Here is a 23,369-nt window from a genome sequence, read left to right as displayed (position 1 = left end):
CCCGCGCAAGTCCCACGGGCGAGTGCCGCCATGCTCCTGCTGCTGGCGCTGTGCTGGGGGCTGCCGCTCTGTGCGGGGTCGCTGGGAGAGGCGCGGAGCTGGGGTGACACTTCGGAGCAAGTAAGTGGAAATCTGGGGGATCCAGGGAGGGCCCCGGGCGCTGGCTGTTGTCCCTTCCCACTGCCTTCTTTGGGCGCGTGGCCGCTGGACAGGCTCCTTGGACGAGTCCTGGACGCCACGAAGGGAGGGACCACCCATATCCTGGCACATTGTCCCCCCCTTTTCTTCTCGGTTCCCCAACCTTCTGCGAGGGAGCTTCCCCATCTAAGGGTGACTTGTGCAAGAGCCTGGACGGCGAAGTTTCCTGCAGAACTGTGCGTGGGACTTCAGGGTCCTGCAGAACCAAATCTTGGCTCCTGTTATCTGCGCAGGTTTCTGCTAGTTTTTTGTTGCCATTTCTGAGCCAGAATCCTAAGTTAATGGATGACAAGGATCTTCTTTAAGAGGCTCCGTGGGGTAGTGTGCTGTTACTGTTGCTCCTAGCTGTTCAGAGAGAAAGCCCAATCTAGGGAAAGTTCAAACTCCCGGAAGCCCCTGCTTTCCAATGTGAAAACCGGGAGAACACGACATCCCAGCAGGTGGCCGGGAACCAGGAACCAAAGGGCCTCAGGTCTCCTGGTTAATATTCTGTGCATCTGCCAGGGTTCGCGTTTAAATGGCCTAACCCCACAGGTGGATACAACTTGGCAAGCATGAAACCTCAATATAGTGACTGATGACCAGAAAAGCTTTTTTGAAAAAATATAAAACAAGTTCACATGAGTATCAGTGTAAAGACCTTCTAAGGAGAAATGGCTCCGTCTCAAGCAGACAGTGCAGATCTACACCTCCTGGAGCTGTTTACACATATATCACTTAAAGTTTTAAGTTGTTTCGTGAGAAGCATGTTTTCCCATGATGGGAGAAAGAGACAGGTAGGCATATTCCTCCTCCCCCTTTTCTAGCACCTTGGTTTGCTGAGCAGATCCAGATGGAATCTGCCTAAACATCAGATGATTACGTTCACGTGGACTCTGCCTCATGGATGTGCTTCCTGAAAAGTGGGAGAAATGGTCATTCTCTTGTAGGGTTGTCAGGAGAAATAACCCATAAAATTTCCTGGAGGCTGTGCATGGAGTGGGGAAAGTGCAGGCTGGGTTCCAGAGAGAAAGGCTGGTCTTGGCCATTTATAGTTGTGTGGCCTGGACAAGTGGTTTAACCCCTCTGCCCCTTTCTTTCCTGTTGACCACAGCAGGGGGTAGATCTCCTTTTGAGAATACTCCAAAGTATCCAGCTGCTGATCTGTGTAAAGGTATACAGTGGGCACTTAATAAATGGTGATGTTTTAGTAAGTGGTTAATGGAGTGGGCTTGGTTCCAGGCTGCTTGGATTTGATTCCTGATCCTGTCACTTACCCGCTCTGGGACACTAGGCACCTTACTTGGGGCCTCAATTTCCAATTCTGTAAAATGTAGGGAAGAATAGGGTGGTAAGGATTGAATAGCTGACAGACTTAAAGTGCTTGGAACAATGTCAGAACTTAATGTTGGCGCTGGCTGGTAGGCTTGGGCAGCTGAAGTGCTGAGGAAAGGAATTTGGGGTAAAGATCTTAAAATGTTTTCTGGGAGGATGGAGGAAAGAGAGTGTGGGAAGAACTGAAACAAAGCTTCTGTTTATGAACTAGGAGGAGGGATTAAAGCTCTAACATCTGCAAGTCCAAGTAGGCTTTTACCACTCTAAACTCTCCCTCGTAAAATAACATGGGTTTGGCCCGTTTTAGTGATTTCATGCTGTCTTCAAGCCATGGTCCTATTCATTCATCTTGATAATGACTCAGAAAACACACACCAAGATATGGGGTCCTGTGAAAATTAGCAATTTTACCTCTCTATCACTACTCTTCTAAAATATTTATTGGTTATTTATTTATTGTTATATAGGATTTAAGAGCACAGGCTCCAGAATCAGACTTTCTGAGTGGTAACATCTGAGCTTTGATTTCCCCATCTCTAGAATGTGGATGATGAAATGACTTAATAAAAAGGATTTTGAAAGTTGATAGAACTAATAGTATACTTAAAACTGAGAACAGTACCTAAAAATGTAGTTTGTGCTCTATTCTCAGAATTATGGTCTTCAAAGTTATATGTAAATTTAATTTGTCTTATGTAACTGAATGCTGGTGATCTGTGGACCACACTTAGAATAATGCTGCTTTCAGACTCTTTCAGAAATTAGTATTAAAAAAGAAGTCTCTTGTATAAAATCAGCCTGCTACAAATTGGTGACGCTCAACCAATGAGCCAGGCCAGCCACATTCTACAAGCAGGCTAACGTAGCAGTCCTTTACATTAAGCTGGAGTCACTTATCTGTCCTTAAACCCCACTCCAAGAAGTTCTCTTATTTGTCATTTACCTTTACTTGGAGGTATTACTAGAAACACATTGGATTCAGATTCCTTTCTTAGCTTCCCTCTACCTCATCTGTGAAGAATATTACCCATAGTAGGACTACTGTGAGCAGTGTTTTTCAAACTTTGGTGTGCAAAAAGACACTCAATTCACATTTCTGAGGCCTCTACTCCCATCAGTTTAGATCCCTCAGGTTTGTGTGGGGCCCAGATGATCCTGATGCTGGTGATCTGTGGACCACACTTAGAATAATGCTGCTTTTAGACTCCTTCAGAAATTAATATTAAAATAGAAGTCTCTTGTCTAAAATCAGCCTGCTCCAAATTTACCTGTTTTGTAAGTTTCAAATTGATATAGTTTTTTTAAATAAGGATAACGCTACATTCCTGTTATTACAAAAGCAGTTTTTAATTTATAAAATAATAATCATTAATTATTAAAGGTCCATACTGTCCCAAAAAGTTTGCTAGGAGCTCTATGTAAAAATAATAAAAAGCAATTAAATATATGATTAAAGAGCATTCCAAGTGGAGCCAGACTGCCTGTGTTCAAATCTGTATTCCACCACTAACTGGCTGTGTGTTCTTGGGCAAGAAACTTAACCTCTCTGAGCCTCAGTTTCATCATCTGCAAGCCAGAGTTGTTAATAGTTTTTACCCATAGATAAGAGTAGATATAGGTTTTGAGAGAGGAGTAAAGTTTACACAATTTGCAGGGCCCTCTTAAAGAATATCAATGTATGACTACAAATTAGGTGCTAAAGTGAACATTTATTTAGGATGATAAGTAAATCATAGCAAATGATACAGCTGACAAGCTGACAAACACCACAAGTATCACCTACTGATGAGGGACTGTGCCAGTGAGGGGTCCTGAAACTTATTCCATTTTATTAGCTTCTAAATAAAATATTAAATATAAATAGTAAACCTACTTCTGCTCTTATGATTGTTGTGAGGATTAAATGAATGAATTCAGGCAAAGCACTTGCCTTTAGTCATAGTCACTGTTTTTAGTGTTTATCTACAGCCTGGTTAAGGCCCCTGTCCCCCCCAAGGAGAGTGTCAGTGTGCTACTTAACCAGGGGAAGCATGGAAATCCAGCCAGAGGAATGACATCCCAAGTTCCTGTGTGCACAGCCAGGAGCAGAACATAGTTGTGCTGATACCAAAGGCAGCTCTCAGTGACTCCCCCAAAGAGCAAGCCACTTTCATATTTACAACCTACTGTAACTTGTTTCAATGCAATTTTTATTTGTAGTCAGTTGTTGGCAAATAGATAGTGTTTATTATATGCTTGTGGGACCATATTGATTGGGGTGAAACATTTCTAATTCCCTGAATTAAGAATTTCTGGAGTTTTAATTTTTCATAATCTCTCACTCAGGACCAAACCTCTTTGCATTTGGGAAAACACAGAAAACCAGACAACTGTTTTTTTTTTCTTTTTCTTTTTGTTTTTTTAAAATATATTTTATTGAATTTTTTACAGAGAGGAAGGGAGAGAGATAGAGAGCTAGAAACATCGATGAAAGAGAAACATCGATCAGCTGCCTCCTGCACATCTCCCACTGGGGATGTGTCCACAACCAAGGTACATGCCCTTGACCGGAATCGAACCTGGGACCTTTCAGTCCGCAAGCTGACGCTCTATCCACTGAGCCAAACCGGTTTCGGCTGTTTTTTTTTTTTTTTTTTTTTAAAAACTTTTTGAAAATTAAGTCAGTAGAAGATTGTGTGAACTCCAGACCACTCAGTAATGTCTTCTTTATGTGCATGGGTGGGATTGTTGAAATAAGGTGTAGAGTTGAATGGGGAAGGAGGATATTGTGGGACAGATTCCAGAGATCTGCTCACTACCAAACCAGCATATCTTGTTTCTCTGAAAAGGGTGGAAGTAGAGGGGGGGGTCAGGGGGTCCTGAGAATCAGGTGATGACTTGTAGTGACTTCTTGTTCCTAACTAGCCCTCTTCCCAGAGCCTAGATCTCAACCACTAAAACCACTAAGCAGTCTTGCTTACAGTGGGAGGGTCCAGCAAACCTTTAATATATATATATATATGTATTTGTATTGATTTCAGAGAGGAAGGGAGAGGGAGAGAGAGATGGAAACATCAATGATGAGAGAGAATCATTTATCGGCTGCCTCCTGGGATTGAGCCTGCAACTCAGGCATGTGCCCTGACCGGGAATTGAACCATGACCTCCTGGTTCATAGGTTGACGCTCAACCACTGAGCCACGCAAGCCGCGTCCAGCAAACTTTTGTATCTAAGGAACAGCAGAGTCTATTTAAAAAGATGGGACCAAGGGATGGAGACTTGAGCTCTCTGAGGAAGGACAGGGGGTCCTGAACCTTCTCATTTTCCTACAAGCTAGGTCCATGTCCCTTGTTTTTCACAGTCAAAAAAAAAAACACAAAAAAAAACACACACACAAAAAACCCAGCAACTTGCCTAAGGTTAATTGATTTTTTTTTTAAGTTGCCTGGAAATTGTTGGAATTTTAGCCCCCAAATGAAGTTTGTTCTTCCATTACTGAGATTTTAGGCACCCCAAATTGCAAATGCTTGATAGCTAAACAACCTGCAGCAACATTACTCCAAAGGAAGAAAACTTTTGTGTAAGTGATACAGAATTACCCACCTGGGGGTCTTCTCAGGCTAACTGTCCTCAGCCCAGGTGGTAGATGGCACCTCCAGTGCCTTTCCAACCTGAAGTCTTTGGTTTTGTGACAGATCCTGTAACACATCTCTGAGGCAACCAACTCCTGGCTTCCTGGGTCTTGGTTTCAGGACTTTTGAATGCCCTCAGAAGTTGGGGCCAACTGGTAGATGAATTCTTAGTACAGAATCTTCTAGGAACGCATGACCAGTCACTTGATGGTATGTGGCTGAGCCAAGTGCAGCGTCTCTTGGCTCTGTATGGTACCTAGTGTTGCAGACCCAGTGACACAAAGGTAGAGGGCGAGAATCTTGCCTTGATGTCTCCGTCAATCCGGGTCTTTAGAGCATCCACACTGAAAGGCAATGTACATGCTCTGTGTTTTCAGAGTCTCTTTCACCACAGGTAGAATTAGGCTTCACTGCTCTCCTCTCTTCCCCTGCTCTTTCCCATTTATGGACTTTTCAGGATATTTCTCGTCTCTTCCATTCGTGATCCAACACTGTGATGGATCTTGGGGAAAAAATAAATCTCTGTTAACCAACTTATAAACATTTAAGCAGTGCCTGCTATTTTTGACCTATGGTTGGCCTAACTAATGATGGGCTAGATGGGGGAGATTGTAAACTCTATATTTACATTCCTTGTGTAAAGGAAATCTTCAAACCCCCTTCTACCTCCTGGTAGTGAATGCTACTTGGTTCCTATGAGTTGAAGAGGCAGTGGCAGATCTTTGAAACTGACCATTTTTCACATAGTTCCTGTATTGAACCTGATTCTCTTAAATTCTTCCTTCCCTTTCATCCCACATCAACAGACATCCTACACAACTAGTTGTAGCCACACCTTCATCACAAAGTCTCTCATGGTCACTCAAGAACATAGTACATTCTCTTTTCATTTCCTTTTTTTTTTTAAAAAGAGAGGAAAGGAGAGGGAAAGAATTATAGAAATATCCACGCTCGATCGGCTGCCTCCTGCACACCCCCTACTGGGGATCAAGCCTGTAACCCAAGCATGTGGCCTGACCAGGAATGGAATGGGCAACCTCTTGGTGCAAGGGACAATGCAAAACCAACTGAACCACACTGGCTGGGCACAGCTTATATTTCTTAATAAACGTGATGACTGCTTCAATTTCTTCCGTAGTTATTGGCCTACAGCTTATATTTCTTAATAAACTTTGTGGCCTGGACATCTTCTATTCTAATGCTGGACAGATAAGTTCAGCTTAGGAAGACCAAAAAATGTTATTTGGGCCAACTCTTAAGTCTATGATTTGGGGTCTCAGGCAGGTTGGTGGAAGCTCTAGGATTACTATGCATAGCAGTCCTTGACATTAAGCTGGAGCCACTTATCTGTCCTTAAGCCCCACTCCAAGATTCTTCTAATGCAATAAAAGGGATCAGGAATGCTTAACTGAAAACAATGATGACTACGTTGGTGTTATTTCCACTTCAGTCCTGGCTGGCACCAGGAAACTGCGTATGCCGGGAAGCTTTGATTCTGGTTCAATCTGAGTTTAAACTTGGACTGAAGTGAAGCCATAATGACCCCCTGAGACGTCAGATAGTCATCTCAAAAATGAAAAACCAACTTCTCTTGTTCTCCTTAAAGCTTGTTTATTTTCTTAAAAAACTTATTTTACAAAGGAGGGAACTTCAAAGAAAATACTTTAGATCAATCAGAGAACATAATACCTGAGAGAGGCCGGGCTTTCCTTCGGATCATAGTTCTGTTAAGTGGTCCCCAGACAATTCCACAATTTTAGGATGGGAAGGCCGGAGATGAATCTGCAGAACTGAAAAAAACGTTGCCCAGGATGCTCATTGTGGCTTGCCTTAAACAGTCTCACATAGCCCACCTCATCTCAGAAATAGAAACCAGTATCCTCCTAGTAAGTGTTTGGTTCTCATTTGGAGTCAGGGCAGATGTCAATCTAAGTCCTATATTATTTCTTTGAATTCCAATTATAATGGTAATTTACAGTAGTATTTTTTAGAGGAGGGGGATAAGGGAGAGGATGGGGATTAAAACAGTTTCTGTTAAACTTTTAGTTTACAAATGGAAATATCTTTTTGTGATCTCTTTTATTGGAAGTAATAATGGCTAATTTGTCAAAAACTGAAGTAACACAGAAAAGTTTAAGGGAAAGGAACTCAACCACCCAAAGGTAACACCATTAGCATTTTGGTTCACATTCTACACATACAAACACTTACACTTACAACAATGAGGTCATGTTAGATACTGTGTTTTGTCACTTAATTTAATCACATAAACATGTATCACTAATATATCCATCAGGATCGGCTAGGCTATACTTGTGGTAACAACACCCAAATCTCAATGTCTCAAATGTTTATTTCTCGCTTATACAACTTGTCCAACTTGGGTTGGCAGGGGAGGAGATATACACGTTGTGCTCACTCAGAAACTTGGACTTGACCAGCAGCTACCATCTCAAATGCTGCTAATTACTGTGCCACAAAGAAAAGACATTTCTGCAGTATCACACATCTGGAGTTGAACACTTGGCCCAGAAGTGACAAGTGTTGCTTACATTCATACCTTATTGGCCAGAACCACTCACATGGCCCTACCATGTCACAAGAGGACCAGGAAATGCAGTACATCTGGCAGAGAGCTAGAGAAATATTTGTTGAACAGCACTGAAGTCCAGTAAAAGGAATATTTATTGATGTCAATAAATATAGATCCCCATCATTATTTTTAATAGCTGTATTCTAACTAATCTGTGTATCACAAAATATTTAACCAAACCACTTTCTAAGGGTAGTTTAGGCTATTTCTAATTATTAACAATTGTTTGAAAAGTTCCAAAGAATTGTCTTGTACATTCGTATGGTGGGAATGTAAAATGTTACAGCCACTGCGAAAACAGTTTGGCAATTCCTTAAAAGTTAAGTTTACTACACTACCCAAGAATTCCATTCCCAGGTAACTATCTGAGGGAAATAAAAACATATATCCAACGTGAAAATTTGCATGTGAATTTTCATGCAAATTCCATATAATAACCCCAAAGTGGAAATAATCTAAAGTTTATCAGCTGATAAGTGGATAAACAAAATGTGGCATATTCATTGCCTGGATATATTCAGACACAGAGAAGAATGAAGCACTAATACATGCTACAACATGGAACAATCTTGAAAAGATTATGCTAAATGAAAAAAGCTAGTCATAACAGACCGCCTAGTGTATGATTCCACTTATAGGAAATGTGCAGAAGAGCCCATCCACAGGGACAAAGTAGATTGGTGGTTGCCTAGGACCAGGCAGAAGTGCAGGGGTTGGGAATTGACAGCTGAAGGGTACAGGGTTTCTTTTGGGATGACAAAAATCTTCTAAATTGATCATTGCCCAACTCTACAAATATACTAAAAACATTGAATTGTGTACTTTAAATTATACCTCATAAAGCTGTTAAAAAAAAGATATACATAAGACTGAGGCATATTTTTCAAGTTTTGATCTACATTGGCAACTTGCCTCCAGAAAGGACGATTCATACTCACAGCAATAATAGTTTACACTTCAGTTATTTAAACAGTGATTTGCCACGAGTAAAGTTCCACAACCAGCTAGGATTTTTAAATTAGTCCAGAGTGGCTGGTTCATTAGTACGATTTTTGAAAATGAGGATCTTCTCATCTTCTCATGCTCCTCCTCTTCATGTGGGAAAGTATAGCAAATCATCAGGAAAAAACAAAATAAGAAAATTCAAGTTCAGTTCAGTTTTGCTTCCAGAGTTTCCTAGAGTTTTGAGTTGAATATTTGAGTAAGGCCGAATGTATTTACTTACTGTAATGGATACAATAACAATGAGCTTATTTTCAAGCCCAAATTAAGTGAAGCAATACAGATGAACTTTCTGCTCTTGTCATTCCATCCATACTCTTCTAACGGATTAAGGTCACTCAGAAAGTAAGGTAATATGCCATCATGGGTTCAGCAGTCAACCAGGCCTGGGAGGGATGAATTCGAGTTCTGGCCTAGAAGCTTTCTGACTAAAGATCAAAACCTCTTTTCAGGATAGATAGTCCTTTTTGTGAAGTTCAATTAATTTTAACCTCCTCATGTAACTAACTTCTTTAAAAATGACAGCACAATCACGTTTCATGACTCTTCTCTTTATAGGTTGGACTCAGGGTCCCGAGACAACTCCGGCTGTTGCAAAGGCTGGTATGTATATTCATGGTGCATCTTCCATCTGTCCCCTCACTAATTGTGTATTTTGAACCAGGCACTAACTTTGCTTATAGCTCCTCCAAAGCTTATAAAGTTGCTTGTAGAAGGATTCTAACATGAAACAGTGCAGCTTTTATAAGATTTTATTTAAGTGGAATTTTCTTTTTGGTAAGACACCTGATTATTTCAGTAGAATTATAAGGACAAGGTATGACTTTTTTGTTTTGTTTTTATTTTTTTTTAAATTTCTTTATTGATTAAGTTATTACATATGTGTCCTTATCCCCACATTACCCTCCCCCCCACTCATGCCCTCACCCCCCTGTTGTCTGTGTCCATTGGTTAGGCCTATATGCTAGCATATAAGTTCTTTGGTTGATCTCTCCCCCTTACCCCCACCCTCCCCTACCTTCCTTCTGAGGTTTGACGGTCTGATTGATGTTTCTCTGTCTCTGGATCTGTCACAGAATGATAAATATCACATGATCTCACTCATTTATGGAATATAATGAACAACATAAACTGATGAACAAAAAAAGTATGATGTTTTAAAGGCCTCCCTGAAAAACACACACACCTAAATTCACCTTTACTTTTTTATGACATTCTTACACAAAAAATAAAGGCTTTCTTGTGAGATAAACAGCTAAATCAAATGAAGAATTCACATTTTTAGAGTAAAGCTTCATGTGATATGAGTTGGGCAAGGCTCTCAATGCATGTAGGAGGCTAACAGATTTGAACTCAGGCATTCACTCAACAAATAATTTTTTGAATGCTTCCTATTTGCCCCACACTGTTCTAGGCATTGGGTGTGCAGCAGTGAACAAGTCAGACCAAAGACCTTGTCTGTCATAGAACTTGAATTCTAAAGGGGGTCAGAGATAAAATAATCAAGTAAATTGTAAGTGTACTAGTAATGGGGAAGATGACAAAGACCAGAACAGAGGAGGATGGGGGGACCTTGCACTCATTTGCATCCATGAGGTTTCTGATGACTACTTTCGAGTGAGTTCCTATAATGACAGCTAATGTGCACTGAGTACTTACTATGTGCCAGGCATTGTTTCAAGTGCTTCATGTGTCATAGTTCAAACACTCTTGCCACAATTTTTTGAAGCATTTTACAGATGAGAAAAAGAGAGATTGGGTAACTTGCTCTAAACTGCACAATTAGTAAAACGGGAAAGAACCAGAATTTGAGTCCTAACAGTCTGGTTTCTGAGTCCATGCTCTTAACTAATATACCAAACTGCCTTCTCAATTATATGTATTTTTCTATTGATTATTACTTTCAGTCAACAGTACCTCACCTGGACTACCTCTAGCCATTCTTTTAGGTGGTGGGACATACTCCTTGTTGTTGGCACACCATAATTTATTAAGCACTCTATTGATGAATTTTCAATTTGTTTCCAGATTTTTTCCCCTTCTGTAAGTACTGCTGCAAAAAACTTTCTGTTTATTCTGTTATGTGGTTGATTTTAATATAATGGCCTAGATTTTCAGTAGAAGTATTGCTGGATCAAAGTGCATATACATTTTAAATTATGATAGATGTTTTCAGACTACTTTTTGAATGTTGTTACTCTTCATACTATCTGTATTAACTTCATTTCTGTCAGCAATAATGAATATGTGCATTTCCACCAACAATAGATAGAATTACCCTTTTTTAATTTGCTGGTCTCTTTCATTGTCCTTTTACCTTGCATTTTCCTAACTACTTATGATGTTTTTCCTGTACATTCTTGTACATTCAGAGTAGTTCTTCCGTAAATTGATTATTTTCAGGTCCTTTACTCATTTTTCTCTTGTAAATTTTTATCCCCTCATTGTCAGTATTTCAGATATCTTTGTTTGTTATACATACTCTGTCTTCTAAGTTGGAATAATTCTCTCCTAAATTTGTCATTTGTCTATTAACTATGTTTATGGCATATTGGTCATTTGAAAATTTTAAGTTTCTAAGTAGCAAATAAGTTTATCTTTTCCTTATAGCCTTTGAGTTTTCATTCTTGGTTATAAAAATTTTCTTAACCCCATGACTGAGACTTTATGTAATTGCCCTGATTTTCTTAGAAATATCTAGGAATTTTTTTCTTGTTGCTGTTAATCCTTACCCAAGGATATTTTTCCCATTGATTTTTAGAGAGAGAGTGGGAGAGAGAGGGAGAGACTGACAGAAACATCAATGTGAGAGAGACTCATCAGTTGGTTGCTTCCTGCATGCACCCTGACCAGGGCTAGGGATCAAGCCTGCAACTGAGGTACGTGCCCTTGACCAGGATTGGAATTGAACCCAGAACCCTTCAGTCCACAGGCCGATGCTCAATCTACTGAGCCAAACCAGCTAGGACTTGAAATCTCTAGGAATTTTTAAAGTTTTTCTTTTCCATGTATTACAATTTTTTAGCATGAACCTTATTTGCCCATTCAATTGGTACCAGAATGATCTTTCCAGCAGACTTTCTTTTATAAATGTCTTCAATGATTCCTCATCACCTGTAGGATTAACTCTAAGAACATGTGAAGCCCTGTGTGATCTGGCTCCTGCTTGACTCTGTAGCCTGTGTATCCTATGACTCTCCTTATATTTTGTACTCAGCCATACCACACTAATCTGAATGTCCTCTACTCTAATTAATGAATAACATGTGGGTGGCAACACCTGGTACTCATTATCACTGCCAGCTCATGGACCACAGGGATTTGCATGATTTATCCTGAATTAACTAGAAACCCTTTTTGTGAAGCTCTTTGACATCACAAACACAAAAAAATGTTTATAGTTTAAAAAGCAGGGGTGTCTTTGTGCCTAAGCCTCCATGGTGCTTAACAGATACTGGCCTGGTTTCCCTAAAACAATTCACTGTCATCATTTAACCTACCAATGGGAAGGGCCATGTCTAGCATCTCCATCATAGTGGGTATTCTAAAATTTGTAGACTGAATTTGTTTTAAGCAATTGTGGTGAGAAAGGTAGACCCAGAAATGATCATCATGAAGGAAGTTTATATTCACAGATTTGTAGGAACAGGAGCATAGCACACCATGCAGGGCCACATGGGGAAGCCAGGATCAGTCAGGAGGCAGAAGGGGCAGAGGGAGAGCATGGCTCTGAGCCTTTATTGATTTTTTTTTAAAAATATATATTTTATTGATTTTTTTACAGAGAGAAAGGGAGAGGGATAGAGAGTTAGAAACATCGATGAGAGAGAAACATTGATCAGCTGCCTCCTGCACACCCTCCACTGGGGATGTGCCTGCAAACCAAGGTACATGCCCTTGACCGGAATTGAACCTGGGACCCTTCAGTCCACAGGTCGACACTCTATCCACTGAGCCAAACTGGTTAGGGCGAGCCTTTATTGTTTTTTTTGCAGGAAGGAATTGGGGAGTAAGCTTAGGATTGGATAGTTTGAATAATTTTGGCAGGCTCTGGGCTATTGAGGTGATCCCTAGTTATCTGGGGTGTTTTAGGACAGACGAATATTGGCTGAGTGTGTGAGAGTTTGATAAATGAGGTGTTTGGGAGCATGGACTCTGGACTGATAGGTTGTATATCAAAGGTGTGCTCACAGGGGGGGTGTTTGTTATCTCTAGGAATTGGCTATCCCTGGGATCAAGGCCCCAAATGCGAGAGTATCAAGAATATAGAAAAACAGAAAGTATAGTTAATTAATACAGCAGGTAGCATGGTGCTGTGTGTCATTACCTCACAAGAGGGTTCATTATACATGTGTCTGGCTCCCTACTCCTCACAGGGGGGGTGTTTGTTATCTCTAGGAATTGGCTAGCCCTGGGATCAAGGCCCCAAATGCCAGAGTTTCAAGAATATAAAAAAACAGAAAGTATAATTAGTTAATACAGCAGGCAGTATGGTGCTGGGTTCATTATACAAGTGTCTGGCTTCCTACTCGCAACTTTAACCACCATGTTTTATCCTTTTATGAGTTGTATAGAGTAGGTTTTTCTCCTACATAAAGATGATAATTGCATTTTTTCTTTCTCCTCTTCTGAACATGAAATATTGCTATGTAGAATTATTACCACAAATAGGCAATCCAGGGCTGATGTTACCTTCTGTCTACAGGAGGGTAAACTATTTCTCCAAGGTGATACATGCAGGTGCCTTGTTAGGGAGGTGCCTCGTCTGGAGGTCTTCTGCTTCATGTAATAACATGGGCTCTGTTGTTTTTCTTAGGCACCTGCCAAGCCTCAGACTTTTCCTTTATACAGTGAAGAGGAGCCCAGTTAGATGATTTCTAAGGTTCTCTTCCACCTCCAAAATTAATTCTCCTAATGATCACTAAAGAACTGTGAGACCAGAATAAAATAACAAGAGGTTAATCTTCTGGGAAGAGGCCTGACTTCTGGCAAATATTGTCACAAACACTCCTCAGTTACATTTTCAGATGGCATCTTGGGTAATTCAGGACATCCTCTGGGTGGCTTGATTTTAAGTGACTCACATGAGTCACACAGAAACGTTTGCTCCCTTGAGAAGCTAATTAAGACACTCCCTGCCTCAAACTGCTTTTCCATCTGTTTAGCTTTTGTAGAAAAATAATGAAGAAATTATTATGTCACAGGAAGACTTGATTTTTACCCCCTATTTTCCAGTTGACATCTCCAAGCAAAATGAGTTAAATATAAAAATGGAAAGCTTGTTAGATTTTTAAGAACTGTGTACTGGGAAAAATTGAAGCGATAGTTTTATAGCTTTCTTTTTATGACACACTTTCATGAACCTCAGCCATTCCAAGTTTTGTACTTAGCTTTTGGGGTTGTCCATTTCCTTATGATTTGACATACCTATCCAATATTCTTCTCACAATGTACCCTTCTTTCTAATTAAACTGTGCTGTTCTTTGTTCTAGAAACAAAGTGTAATGTGGTTCAGTTCTACTTCCATGAATTTTGTGTTTCTAGAATGTTCTTTTTGTTTTCTTTCACCACATATAAATTCTATGTCTGTTTTAAAACCCTTTCTTTCTTCTACATACTTCACTGATTTCTCTTTCTTCTGAAAACTGTAAGGACTTATAGCCAATAAGTTAAAAAAAATATCCCTATACCTTTCTATGTTGCACTTTCTTCCCAATGTAATTGTAGTGTCTTGAGAGAAGGAACCATCTGTAACATTTCTTCCCCATCATTCATAGAATTTAGTCTATTGTAGTGTTTAATAAATATTAGTTTATTAGCATTTCCTTTTCTTGGGGTATGTATTTTTCTTTAATTGTTCAAGATTCAGAAAATCCAATTAAATTCCATAAATGTTTTTTATTTTTACTCTATACTGAGAGCTGTGAGTGAAAAAAAAAAAGAGTAAGTCTTGGTCTCTGTTTTCCACGTGTTTACAATCTAGTGGGGATAAGAATAAGGGATGGGTAGCTTGAGGAAAGTGGGGATCAACTGAGAGTGCTATAACAGAAAGGCAAGGGCTATGACTCAAAAGTAACAGCAGAGGCTCCTATGGGAAAACAGTAACTGGGCAGAAGCAGTAAAACTAAAATAGTTTCTTAAAACTTTCCTCAGCCTGTCTTTTGGATCCATAAATATGACTCCTATTCTTGATGTAATATTGTGGAAAATTCTGCTGTATCCATAATCTTAATTTAAGGCAAAAGAAGATGCCATAGTATAGGTAAACTTAGTCTTTTGTCAGGCGTTTCTAATTTTCACATTTAAAGTTCAATGAAATTTTAATTGATAATTATCTTATAAATAATAACAAATCAACATGACATCAAAATAGTCACAGATGTACCAAGCGAAGACGATTTTTAAAAATTCAATAATTTATTGTTTAAAGTATTACATATAGTATTACATATGTCTCCCTTTTCCCCCATTGACCTCTCTTTGGCCACTCCCACCCCCAGCACATGCCCTCACCCCCATAGTGTCTGTGTTCATTTGGTTATGAAGATGGTTTTTAATCATTTTAAAAATAGTATGGGCAAAGACTATCTACTGAAGGCTAAATTAGTTGGAATTCTATGCAGCTAGAGTATATACTTTTTTAAAAAATATATATTTTATTGATTTTTTACACTGAGGAAGGTAGAGGGAGAGGGATACAGAGTTAGAAACATCGATGAGAGAGAAACATCGATTCAGCTGCCTCTTGCACGCCCCCTATTGGGGATGTGCCCGCAACCCAGGTACATGCCTTTGACCGGAATCGAACCTGGGACCCTTCAGTCCGCAGGCCGATGCTCTATCCGCTGAGCCAAACCAGTCAGGGCTAGAGTATATACTTTTATCTAAGCTATGAACTTAAAAGGATTTTCCCCAATAGTACTGTACTTTTATGTAAAAGAGTTAAATGATAGGTTGACAAGACTTTTTGGAAAATGTCAGAATATGACCACAGTGCAGAATAGGTTCAGCTTAATGTCTGTGTCTTGAATGTGAACAATTAATGGATGATCACTGAGGTTCACAGGTTAAGTTTTGAATTGGCAGCAAAGACTGAGTTATACTTGGCGTGCTTCTGGAGGTCTGTATTTTACTGGCCATCTAACAATGATCTCTGTGGAAAGCTTAGAACAGTCAGGCTCCTCCATGAATGCTTGATGAAAGAGGCAGGTTTGGAAGTCAGAGACTCAAGGTTCCTGAGCTAGGTTTATCACCTCCTACCTGTGTGGCCTTTGGTCACATTGGTAAAGTAAGAGGATTGAACTTGAGAATTTTATTCTTTATATTTGTCTTTATAATTTATACTGTAACTTCTTCTGGTAGGATTTCAAGGGTATTTCTAATATGTAGAAATCTAGTTCACAAAACCAAACAAATAAAACACGTAGAGATCAGAAATAGCATAAAGTTAAGAATAAGCGGCAAAATGACTAACTCTCAGTCAAGCACAAGCCACCCTACAGTAGTGTTGCAAACCCTAAAATGTCTAAAGAGACGAGGCAGGAATTTCAGTTTTATGCTGTATAGAAATCTTCCCCAAACTCAGTGGCTTTAAGGCCAGAACCATTATTGCACCATTTGTGGGGCAGGGTTTGGGCAGGGCTCCGCTGAGCGAGTCTTCTGGCCACATGATGTGGATGGAGCTCGCCCAGTGCTACTCAGCTGGCAGATGGGCTGATCTGGAGGCTTCATTACAGCTTGGCTCATGTGCTGGGCTCTGGGCAGGAATGGCTGTAGCTGGGCTCCACTGCCACAGCGACTGCAGAGCCTACACACGGCCTGACGGCATGACAGTCTCAGTCTAATTTGGTAACTCAGAGCCTCCAAAGAGCGTGTTCTGAGAGACCTGGATGGGGTTGGTGAAGTTTCCTGTGGCCTGGCCTCTTAGTCCCAGGGCATCACTTCCAGTGAGTTCTCTAGGTGAGGCAAGTCACTAAGGCCAGGATTCACAGGGAAGTGAATAAAACTCCAGCTCTCAATGGCACAAAAAACAAAGAATCTGTGTCCTTTTAAAAAGATGATTTTTTCTTTCTTTTTTTTAAAAATTATAGTAAAATACTCATAACACAAAATTTACCTTAACACTTTAAAGTGTACAGTTCAGTGGTATTACGTACATTCACACTGTCATGCAACCATCACCACCTTCAATCTTCGTTACTCTTTTCATCTTGCAAAAACCCATAAAGCATTTGTCCTTTTATGTCTGATTTATTTCACTTAGCCTAATGTTCTCATGGTTCATTTGTGTTGTAACATGTGTCAGAATTTTTTTCCTTCTAAAGGCTGAATAGCATCTCATTGTCTGCATATGCTATATCTTGTTTGTCTATTCATCCATCAGTGGACACTTGGATTGTTTCCACATTTTAGCTATTGTGAAAAGTGTTGCTTTAAATATAGGTGTGTAATTGTGGGCACTTTTTATCTAGTAGAACAGAGGACATCAATGAGGGAAATGGGCTGGGAATAAGGAAAAATCCATCCAGTAAAAACACAGTGAAAATGGCTAGTCGGTGTCAGCCTCAGTGTCATGGAGACAATTGGGATTGGAAGGGCCTGAGTAGCTGGGAGTATGGGATATGTATGGGTCTGATCTAAAGAAGCAGCCAACAGTAGAGCCAGCAGCTCCTGATCATGCAGGGATGCATAGCTAGAGTGGTCCCACTTTGTGTTTCAAGAAAAATGGGCATTATGGATTTCTATGTGACCTTTCCTAATTTTTAAATGTTGTCACCAAAACTTTTAAAGATTGTGCAAGTCAAATAAAAAAGTCTATGAACTATATAATTTGAGATCTCTTCCTAAAACACACCAATGTGTAATGATGGATATCAGGGCCTTATCTGTTCAAATAGTATAGACTAGGGATCAACAAACTTTTTCTTAAAGGAGTAGGGACAGCCCTTATCAGAGTCTTTTAGGATAAATTTAATTAGCATAAACTTTCCCTTTTTGGGGTTCTAAATCCCCCAGTACTTTCTGGAGCTCAGTATTGACTCCCATTTTACAATAATGTGATTGTACTCCAAATGGGAAAGCCAGGATTATAGTGTCTCTAAGTGGGTATTGAAATTAATTTGAAAAATGAGAACTTCTTTAGGCATGCTTTGATTTTTAATCAATTTGGTGATTCTATAAATGTGACCTAAATATTTATAACAGAAAAATATTATATACTTCATATACTTTACTTCTAAAATTCCAATAACTCTTTAAAGAACTTAAGTATTGCATAGTGTCAGTTAAGTTGGAAATATTAACTGTGTGCATTTGTTAAAGTTAGGCCAGAAGATTTGTTCCTATGTCATAAACTGGTTATTCAACCATGGTTGTCTTACACGTGGAGGGAGTAAAAAGTGGTAAAGTCAGAAAAGGCAAAGACAGAAGTAAAGAATTACATGCCAAACTCTCCCAAATTGAAGATTATTTCTCTTATGGAAAAAAAGAACCACTTCTTTCCCAAATGGCTGAATCATGGTTTCACACATCATTGAAAATACTGTGTGTTTTAATTCCAACAGAAAACCAAACCTTTGATGACAGAATTCTCGGTGAAGTCTACCATTATTTCTCGCTATGCCTTCACTGCGGTTTCCTGCAGAATGCTGAATAGAGCTTCTGAGGACCAAGAAATTGAGTTTCTGATGCAGATTCCAGCCGCAGCTTTCATCACCAACTTCACTATGTAGGTGACATAGAGAGCCCGGAATGAAGATTTCTGTGTAGGTTGGACAGGGTGAGCCTGAGCTGATGTGTGGCCCACAGCCTTTGAGCTGTGAGAATTTATTTCTCGGTGGATGGTAACATGGGCCAGAGGGTTGATTCCCTTCTTTCTCTCCCCCTTCCTTCTCTTCTTTCTCCCTCCCTCTCTCTCTTCCTTTCTTCCTCCTTTCCATGACCTCTTCTTTTCCTCTTTCTTTCTCTCCTTCCCTCCAACAAATGAGTACCCACTCTGGGCCAGGCCCTCTTCAAAGTGATTGTCCACATCTATGAAAGAGATAGTGCTGCTCTGCACTAGAAATTTTATAATAATAATAAGTAAACAAATCAATACATGAGATCATTTCAGACAGTAGCAAATGCTATAAAGAAGGCAAACAAAATTGAGAGGGGCTTGTTTAGGTAGGAATTCAGGGAGATGGCTCAGAAGAGGCAATGTTTAAGTTGAGATCTGAATGACAAGGTAGCATGAAACCTTGGCTATGTTAGATATAGTTCTTCTTTTCCCAGTGGATGGTAAAGATATGCAGAAGAGGGGAGGTGTTGGGTTTGAATTTTAGGCCTGGGCCTAAATTTCAGATTTATAGATTTACGTTGATGGATTATCATGGAAGTTTCTCTGAGCAGATCTTCTGATTTCTTCCTGAAGAATCATACAGGCACCTCGAGTTGTGTCTTAACATTTGTACCTGTTAAAAATTGCCCTAGGATGAAACGAATGATTCAAGGGTAGTGCCCTGGTTTGGAATGCAGTTTTTGCATATCCAAGAGGCAAATAAAAATATTTTCTACTGTTGTCATGGTTATGAGATCCATGCATTTGTCTTGGAACTGCAAACTACTAACACAGCTGTCTCTTACTTTCAGGCTAATTGGAGACACAGTGTATCAGGGAGAAATTACAGAGAGAGAAAAGAAAAATGGTGATAAGGTAAAAGAGGAAAGGAATAAAACCACAGAAGATAATGGGTAAGTGCCGTTTAATTAACGAATTACAAATTCACTTTAGCAAATGTCAAATTTTCTACCTTTTTGCTTAGCCATCTTGATCTCTTTCTTCCTTCAAGTATTTATTTTCTTATTTATAATAATAATAATAATACACCTGATTAACAGCATAATAAATAAGGATTTATAGTAAAAAAAAAAAGAATGGTTTAGCACTCCTCCTTCCTAAAAACATCCATTTCTACTGTTTCTGTAGTTTTTTTTTTATCTCCATAACTCTAAATATTATGATAGTCTTGGTTTTTAAAAATTTCTTGGTAAATATCAGATATTATTTGTTGAATCTATATTGTGAAATCATAGGATTTCAATGACAATGCTTCCATTCTCCTTCTGTGTTCCAAATTTTTACATTATCATTCCTTCTTCTTACATCCATTTTAGCAGTTACACCATCTTAGACCAGCCCTACAATCTCTGATAATATTCCCACTCCGGCATTTTACCTTACCTTTCTGTTTTCATTCCCAGCACCCATCTTTTCTTATCTAATAATTTACTTTTTCGTTGTCAGAGTTACTAACATTTAAATTCTATTCTGTCACAATATTTTTTTTTTATCATCTATAAACTGAATCTTAACATCGAAAACCCAGAAATAGCATTTACTTTTAATAATACATAAATAACATTAACTGTCGAGCCATCTAGTATACTAAGATTCTGTTTCCCTCTCTACCAGCCTGTTTGGAGAAAAGTGATCTTAGTATCTAGATAAAACATTGTGAACATGTAAGCTTGCATTTTGTTCATTAATAAAAGGATGTAGCTTTGAGAAAGCTTGTTCTCTAAATTCATAGACTGTCAGAAACTTTGCTGTTGGAAATCCTGCTAGCGAGAATGTAACATGTGAGTCATGGGTTCACTTTGATAATGAAAAGCAGCCAAGGTCCACAGTTTCAGATAAGGGGTTGTCGGCCACAAAAGTCCATATTTATCTTAATTTTGTAGCTCCTCAGGACAAAGAACCTTGAGTTTGCTTCTCAGTTCAGGCAGATATTAAATATTTTACACACAGCCCTGCTTTTCTTTGAGCTTCCAAACACTGCTTCATTTACCCACATTCCACCCTTCCCCCAATCCTATAATAACCCTGTGTCTTCCTTTGTTTCGCAAAATATTCCATGATGCTGCTGGTATGTAATCTCCCTTGCCACAGCAGTTTATTAAAACTTAACTTAAAAAGCAACACTTTTATTGAATTTATTGGGGTGATACGGGTTCACAGAATTGTACAGGTTTCAGGTGCACAATTCTATACCACATCATCTGTACACAGCATTGTGTGTTCACCACCCCAAGTGGTCTTTATCAGGATTACCTTTTCTTTTTTCTTTTTTAAATATATTTTATTGATTTTTTATAGAGAGGAAGGGAGAGGGATAGAGTGCTAGAAATATTGATGAGAGAGAAACATCAATCAGCTGCCTCCTGCACACCCCCTACTGGGGATGCGCCCACAACCGAGGTACATGCCCTTGACTGGAATCGAACCTGGGACCCTTCAGTCTGCAGACCGACACTCTATCCACTGAGCCAAACCAGTCAGGGCAGGATTACCTTTTCTTATAACTCACAAATTGTTCAGAATCATGTCACAGTTTAGTTGGATCACTACCTACACATTTCTGTTTTTTTCCTGGAGTTTCTAATTGATTTTCTGATGAGATAAAATTTAATTTTGTCACAATTAACATCTAGCAAGACACATAACTCATTTGGAATGGTAAGTGAACAGTTGTGACCAAGTTTCTACAAACAGTGAACCCATGTCATGTCAACAGCAACTGGAAGGCATCACTAATTGGGAGACACATCTTGATTTCTGAGCTGTTAAACATGACAGAATAGGTGTCTCCAGACCATGGAAGACTGTCACATAATATTTTCCTTGTCACATAACATTGACCTTGGGACACCTTTTTATATTTACCTGGGTTGGTTTCATTACTTCTTGTATTCCATAATATCTTGATTTTCACCTCTACTTTGCTGAAGTGTATTCTTTAGTTACTTACTCGAAATGAGTGTGTGAAAGGCATACTTTCTGAGACCTTGATTAAAGTGTTGACTGTGTATGGAATTTAAGATTCAGAATAATTTACCAATGAACTTTGAAGACATTGCTCCAGTGCCTCACAACATCCAGTATTACTGATAATGCATTTAATGTGGTCGAATACCATTCCTTTTATTTGTTTCTCTATCTGATATTCTGGTATTTTACAATAATGGGTTTAAGTATCAGTCTTCTTTTTTTTTCTCATTCTGATTAGCTTTCAACAGAAGTTTTCCATTTTTGTCTCTTTTCAGCTCTGGGAAAGGAGTGTAGGAAGCCCATCATCTTAGTCATTCATTCATTTATACGTAAACTTGGAGTTCTCCTCCCTGTACTTGGCTCCCCTTCTCACTCTCATCTTGTGGTGTCCTGTTGAACCAGAACCCGGAGTCTCTGAGATTCTGCAGATGGTGTGTTTCTCTACTTTGCTGCAGTCCCTTCCTGCAGTGTCTGAGCTGTAGAGTTCTTGGTCTACGGAATTCCCCAGGTCTTCCAGAAATGATTTGAAATACCCACTGATGGTTGCCCCTACCACCCTTATTTCTTTGGTTTGATCCTTACTCTTCCTGTTATGGTCAGTCTGCCATCTTGAATCAGAGAACTCTCACTCCATGTAATGAAAGCATTTAAAATGATTTGTATTTTTATATGCTTTGCAATACTTTACTTTTTACCCTCCCCTTAAGCATATCCATAACACCTTACCAAAATGTGAAAACCTTATAAGTTAGCTATTTTTTTGAAGACACGTACACAGATATCTTTTTTAAAAATATGTTTTATAAATTGATTTCAGAGAGAGGAAGGGAGAGGGACAGGAAGAGATAGAAACATCAATGAGAATCATTGATGGTCTGCCTCTTGCATGCCCGCTATTGGGGATCAAACCCCAAACCCCAGGCATATACCCTGACTGGGAATCAAACCATGACCTCCTGGTTCACGGGACAACGCTCAACCACTGAGCATGCCGGCCAGGCGAAATTAGCATCCCCTTTCCCCTTTGGCCCCTTGGGAAAAGGCTCGGGAAGAGGGAAGAGAGTTCAGTAGTGTATGAATTCTCTACTCTTTAGTATCCTTTGGACCTTTGCAAACTTCATCTAGTACAAACCTTTACTCCTTCCTCACCCCCCTGTGCTAATTTTGACTTTTGATTTGTAAGGACTGTTACAGTTTGGCCTGTGCCCCAAGGTGACTTGAGGGAATCTGGCTTTCTCCGACCCTCCATCCCTTTTCTCTTGCATACAGGGAGAAGGGGACTGAAACGTTCAGAGCCTCCGTAGTCATTCCCAGCAAAGACAAGGCTGTCTTCCTCCTGAGTTATGAAGAGCTCTTGCAGAGGCGGCTTGGGAAGTATGAGCACGTCATCAGTGTGCGACCCCAGCAACTGGTGGGGAGGCTGACAGTGGAAGTGAATATTCTGGAGAGTTCGGGCATCACGTCCCTGGAGGTGCTGCCTCTACACAACAGTAGGCAGAAGGGCAGCGGAAGGGCAGAAGGTGAGTGGTGCTTGCTGGACACGCGCAGATCTTCTAGAGTAACGCAGAGCTGGGCATTGGCTTTAGAGAAATCTGTAAACCAGATGGCATCCCTTCAACAAAGGCTCTGAGTGTTTTGGAGAATCTAAACAAGTGCAACAAAACAAAGACAGTGCCCTGCACAATTTATTTTTTAAGCCAGGGTTTATCAAGACATTTAAAAATGTTTAAATTATTTGACACAGTGATCTCACTTCTGGGAACTTAACCTAGGTGAAACACTTAAAATATTGGTAATGTTATATGTATGAACCTGTTTGATAATTTGTAGTAGTAAAAATAT

General features: G+C 39.6%; 1 protein-coding gene across 1 annotated transcript in view; it reads left to right on the top strand.

Annotated features, from left to right (window-relative positions):
- Window positions 1–6: 6 nt before the first annotated feature.
- ITIH5 (inter-alpha-trypsin inhibitor heavy chain family, member 5) overlaps window positions 7–23,369 on the top strand; it is an 83,786-nt gene continuing 60,423 nt past the window's right edge. The window contains exons 1-5 of the mRNA XM_005885302.2: window positions 7–120; window positions 9,278–9,322; window positions 18,283–18,446; window positions 19,349–19,450; window positions 22,797–23,047. Coding sequence (XP_005885364.1) covers window positions 31–120; window positions 9,278–9,322; window positions 18,283–18,446; window positions 19,349–19,450; window positions 22,797–23,047 — 652 coding nt within the window. The 5' untranslated portion in view covers window positions 7–30. The remainder of the gene's footprint in view (window positions 121–9,277; window positions 9,323–18,282; window positions 18,447–19,348; window positions 19,451–22,796; window positions 23,048–23,369) is intronic.

The sequence above is a fragment of the Myotis brandtii genome, unplaced genomic scaffold (genome assembly GCF_000412655.1).
Source record: "Myotis brandtii unplaced genomic scaffold, ASM41265v1 scaffold9, whole genome shotgun sequence".
Classification (NCBI taxonomy): domain Eukaryota; kingdom Metazoa; phylum Chordata; class Mammalia; order Chiroptera; family Vespertilionidae; genus Myotis; species Myotis brandtii.
The sequence above is the reverse complement of the archived record's forward strand: the minus strand, read 5'-3'. Positions and strand labels throughout refer to the sequence as shown.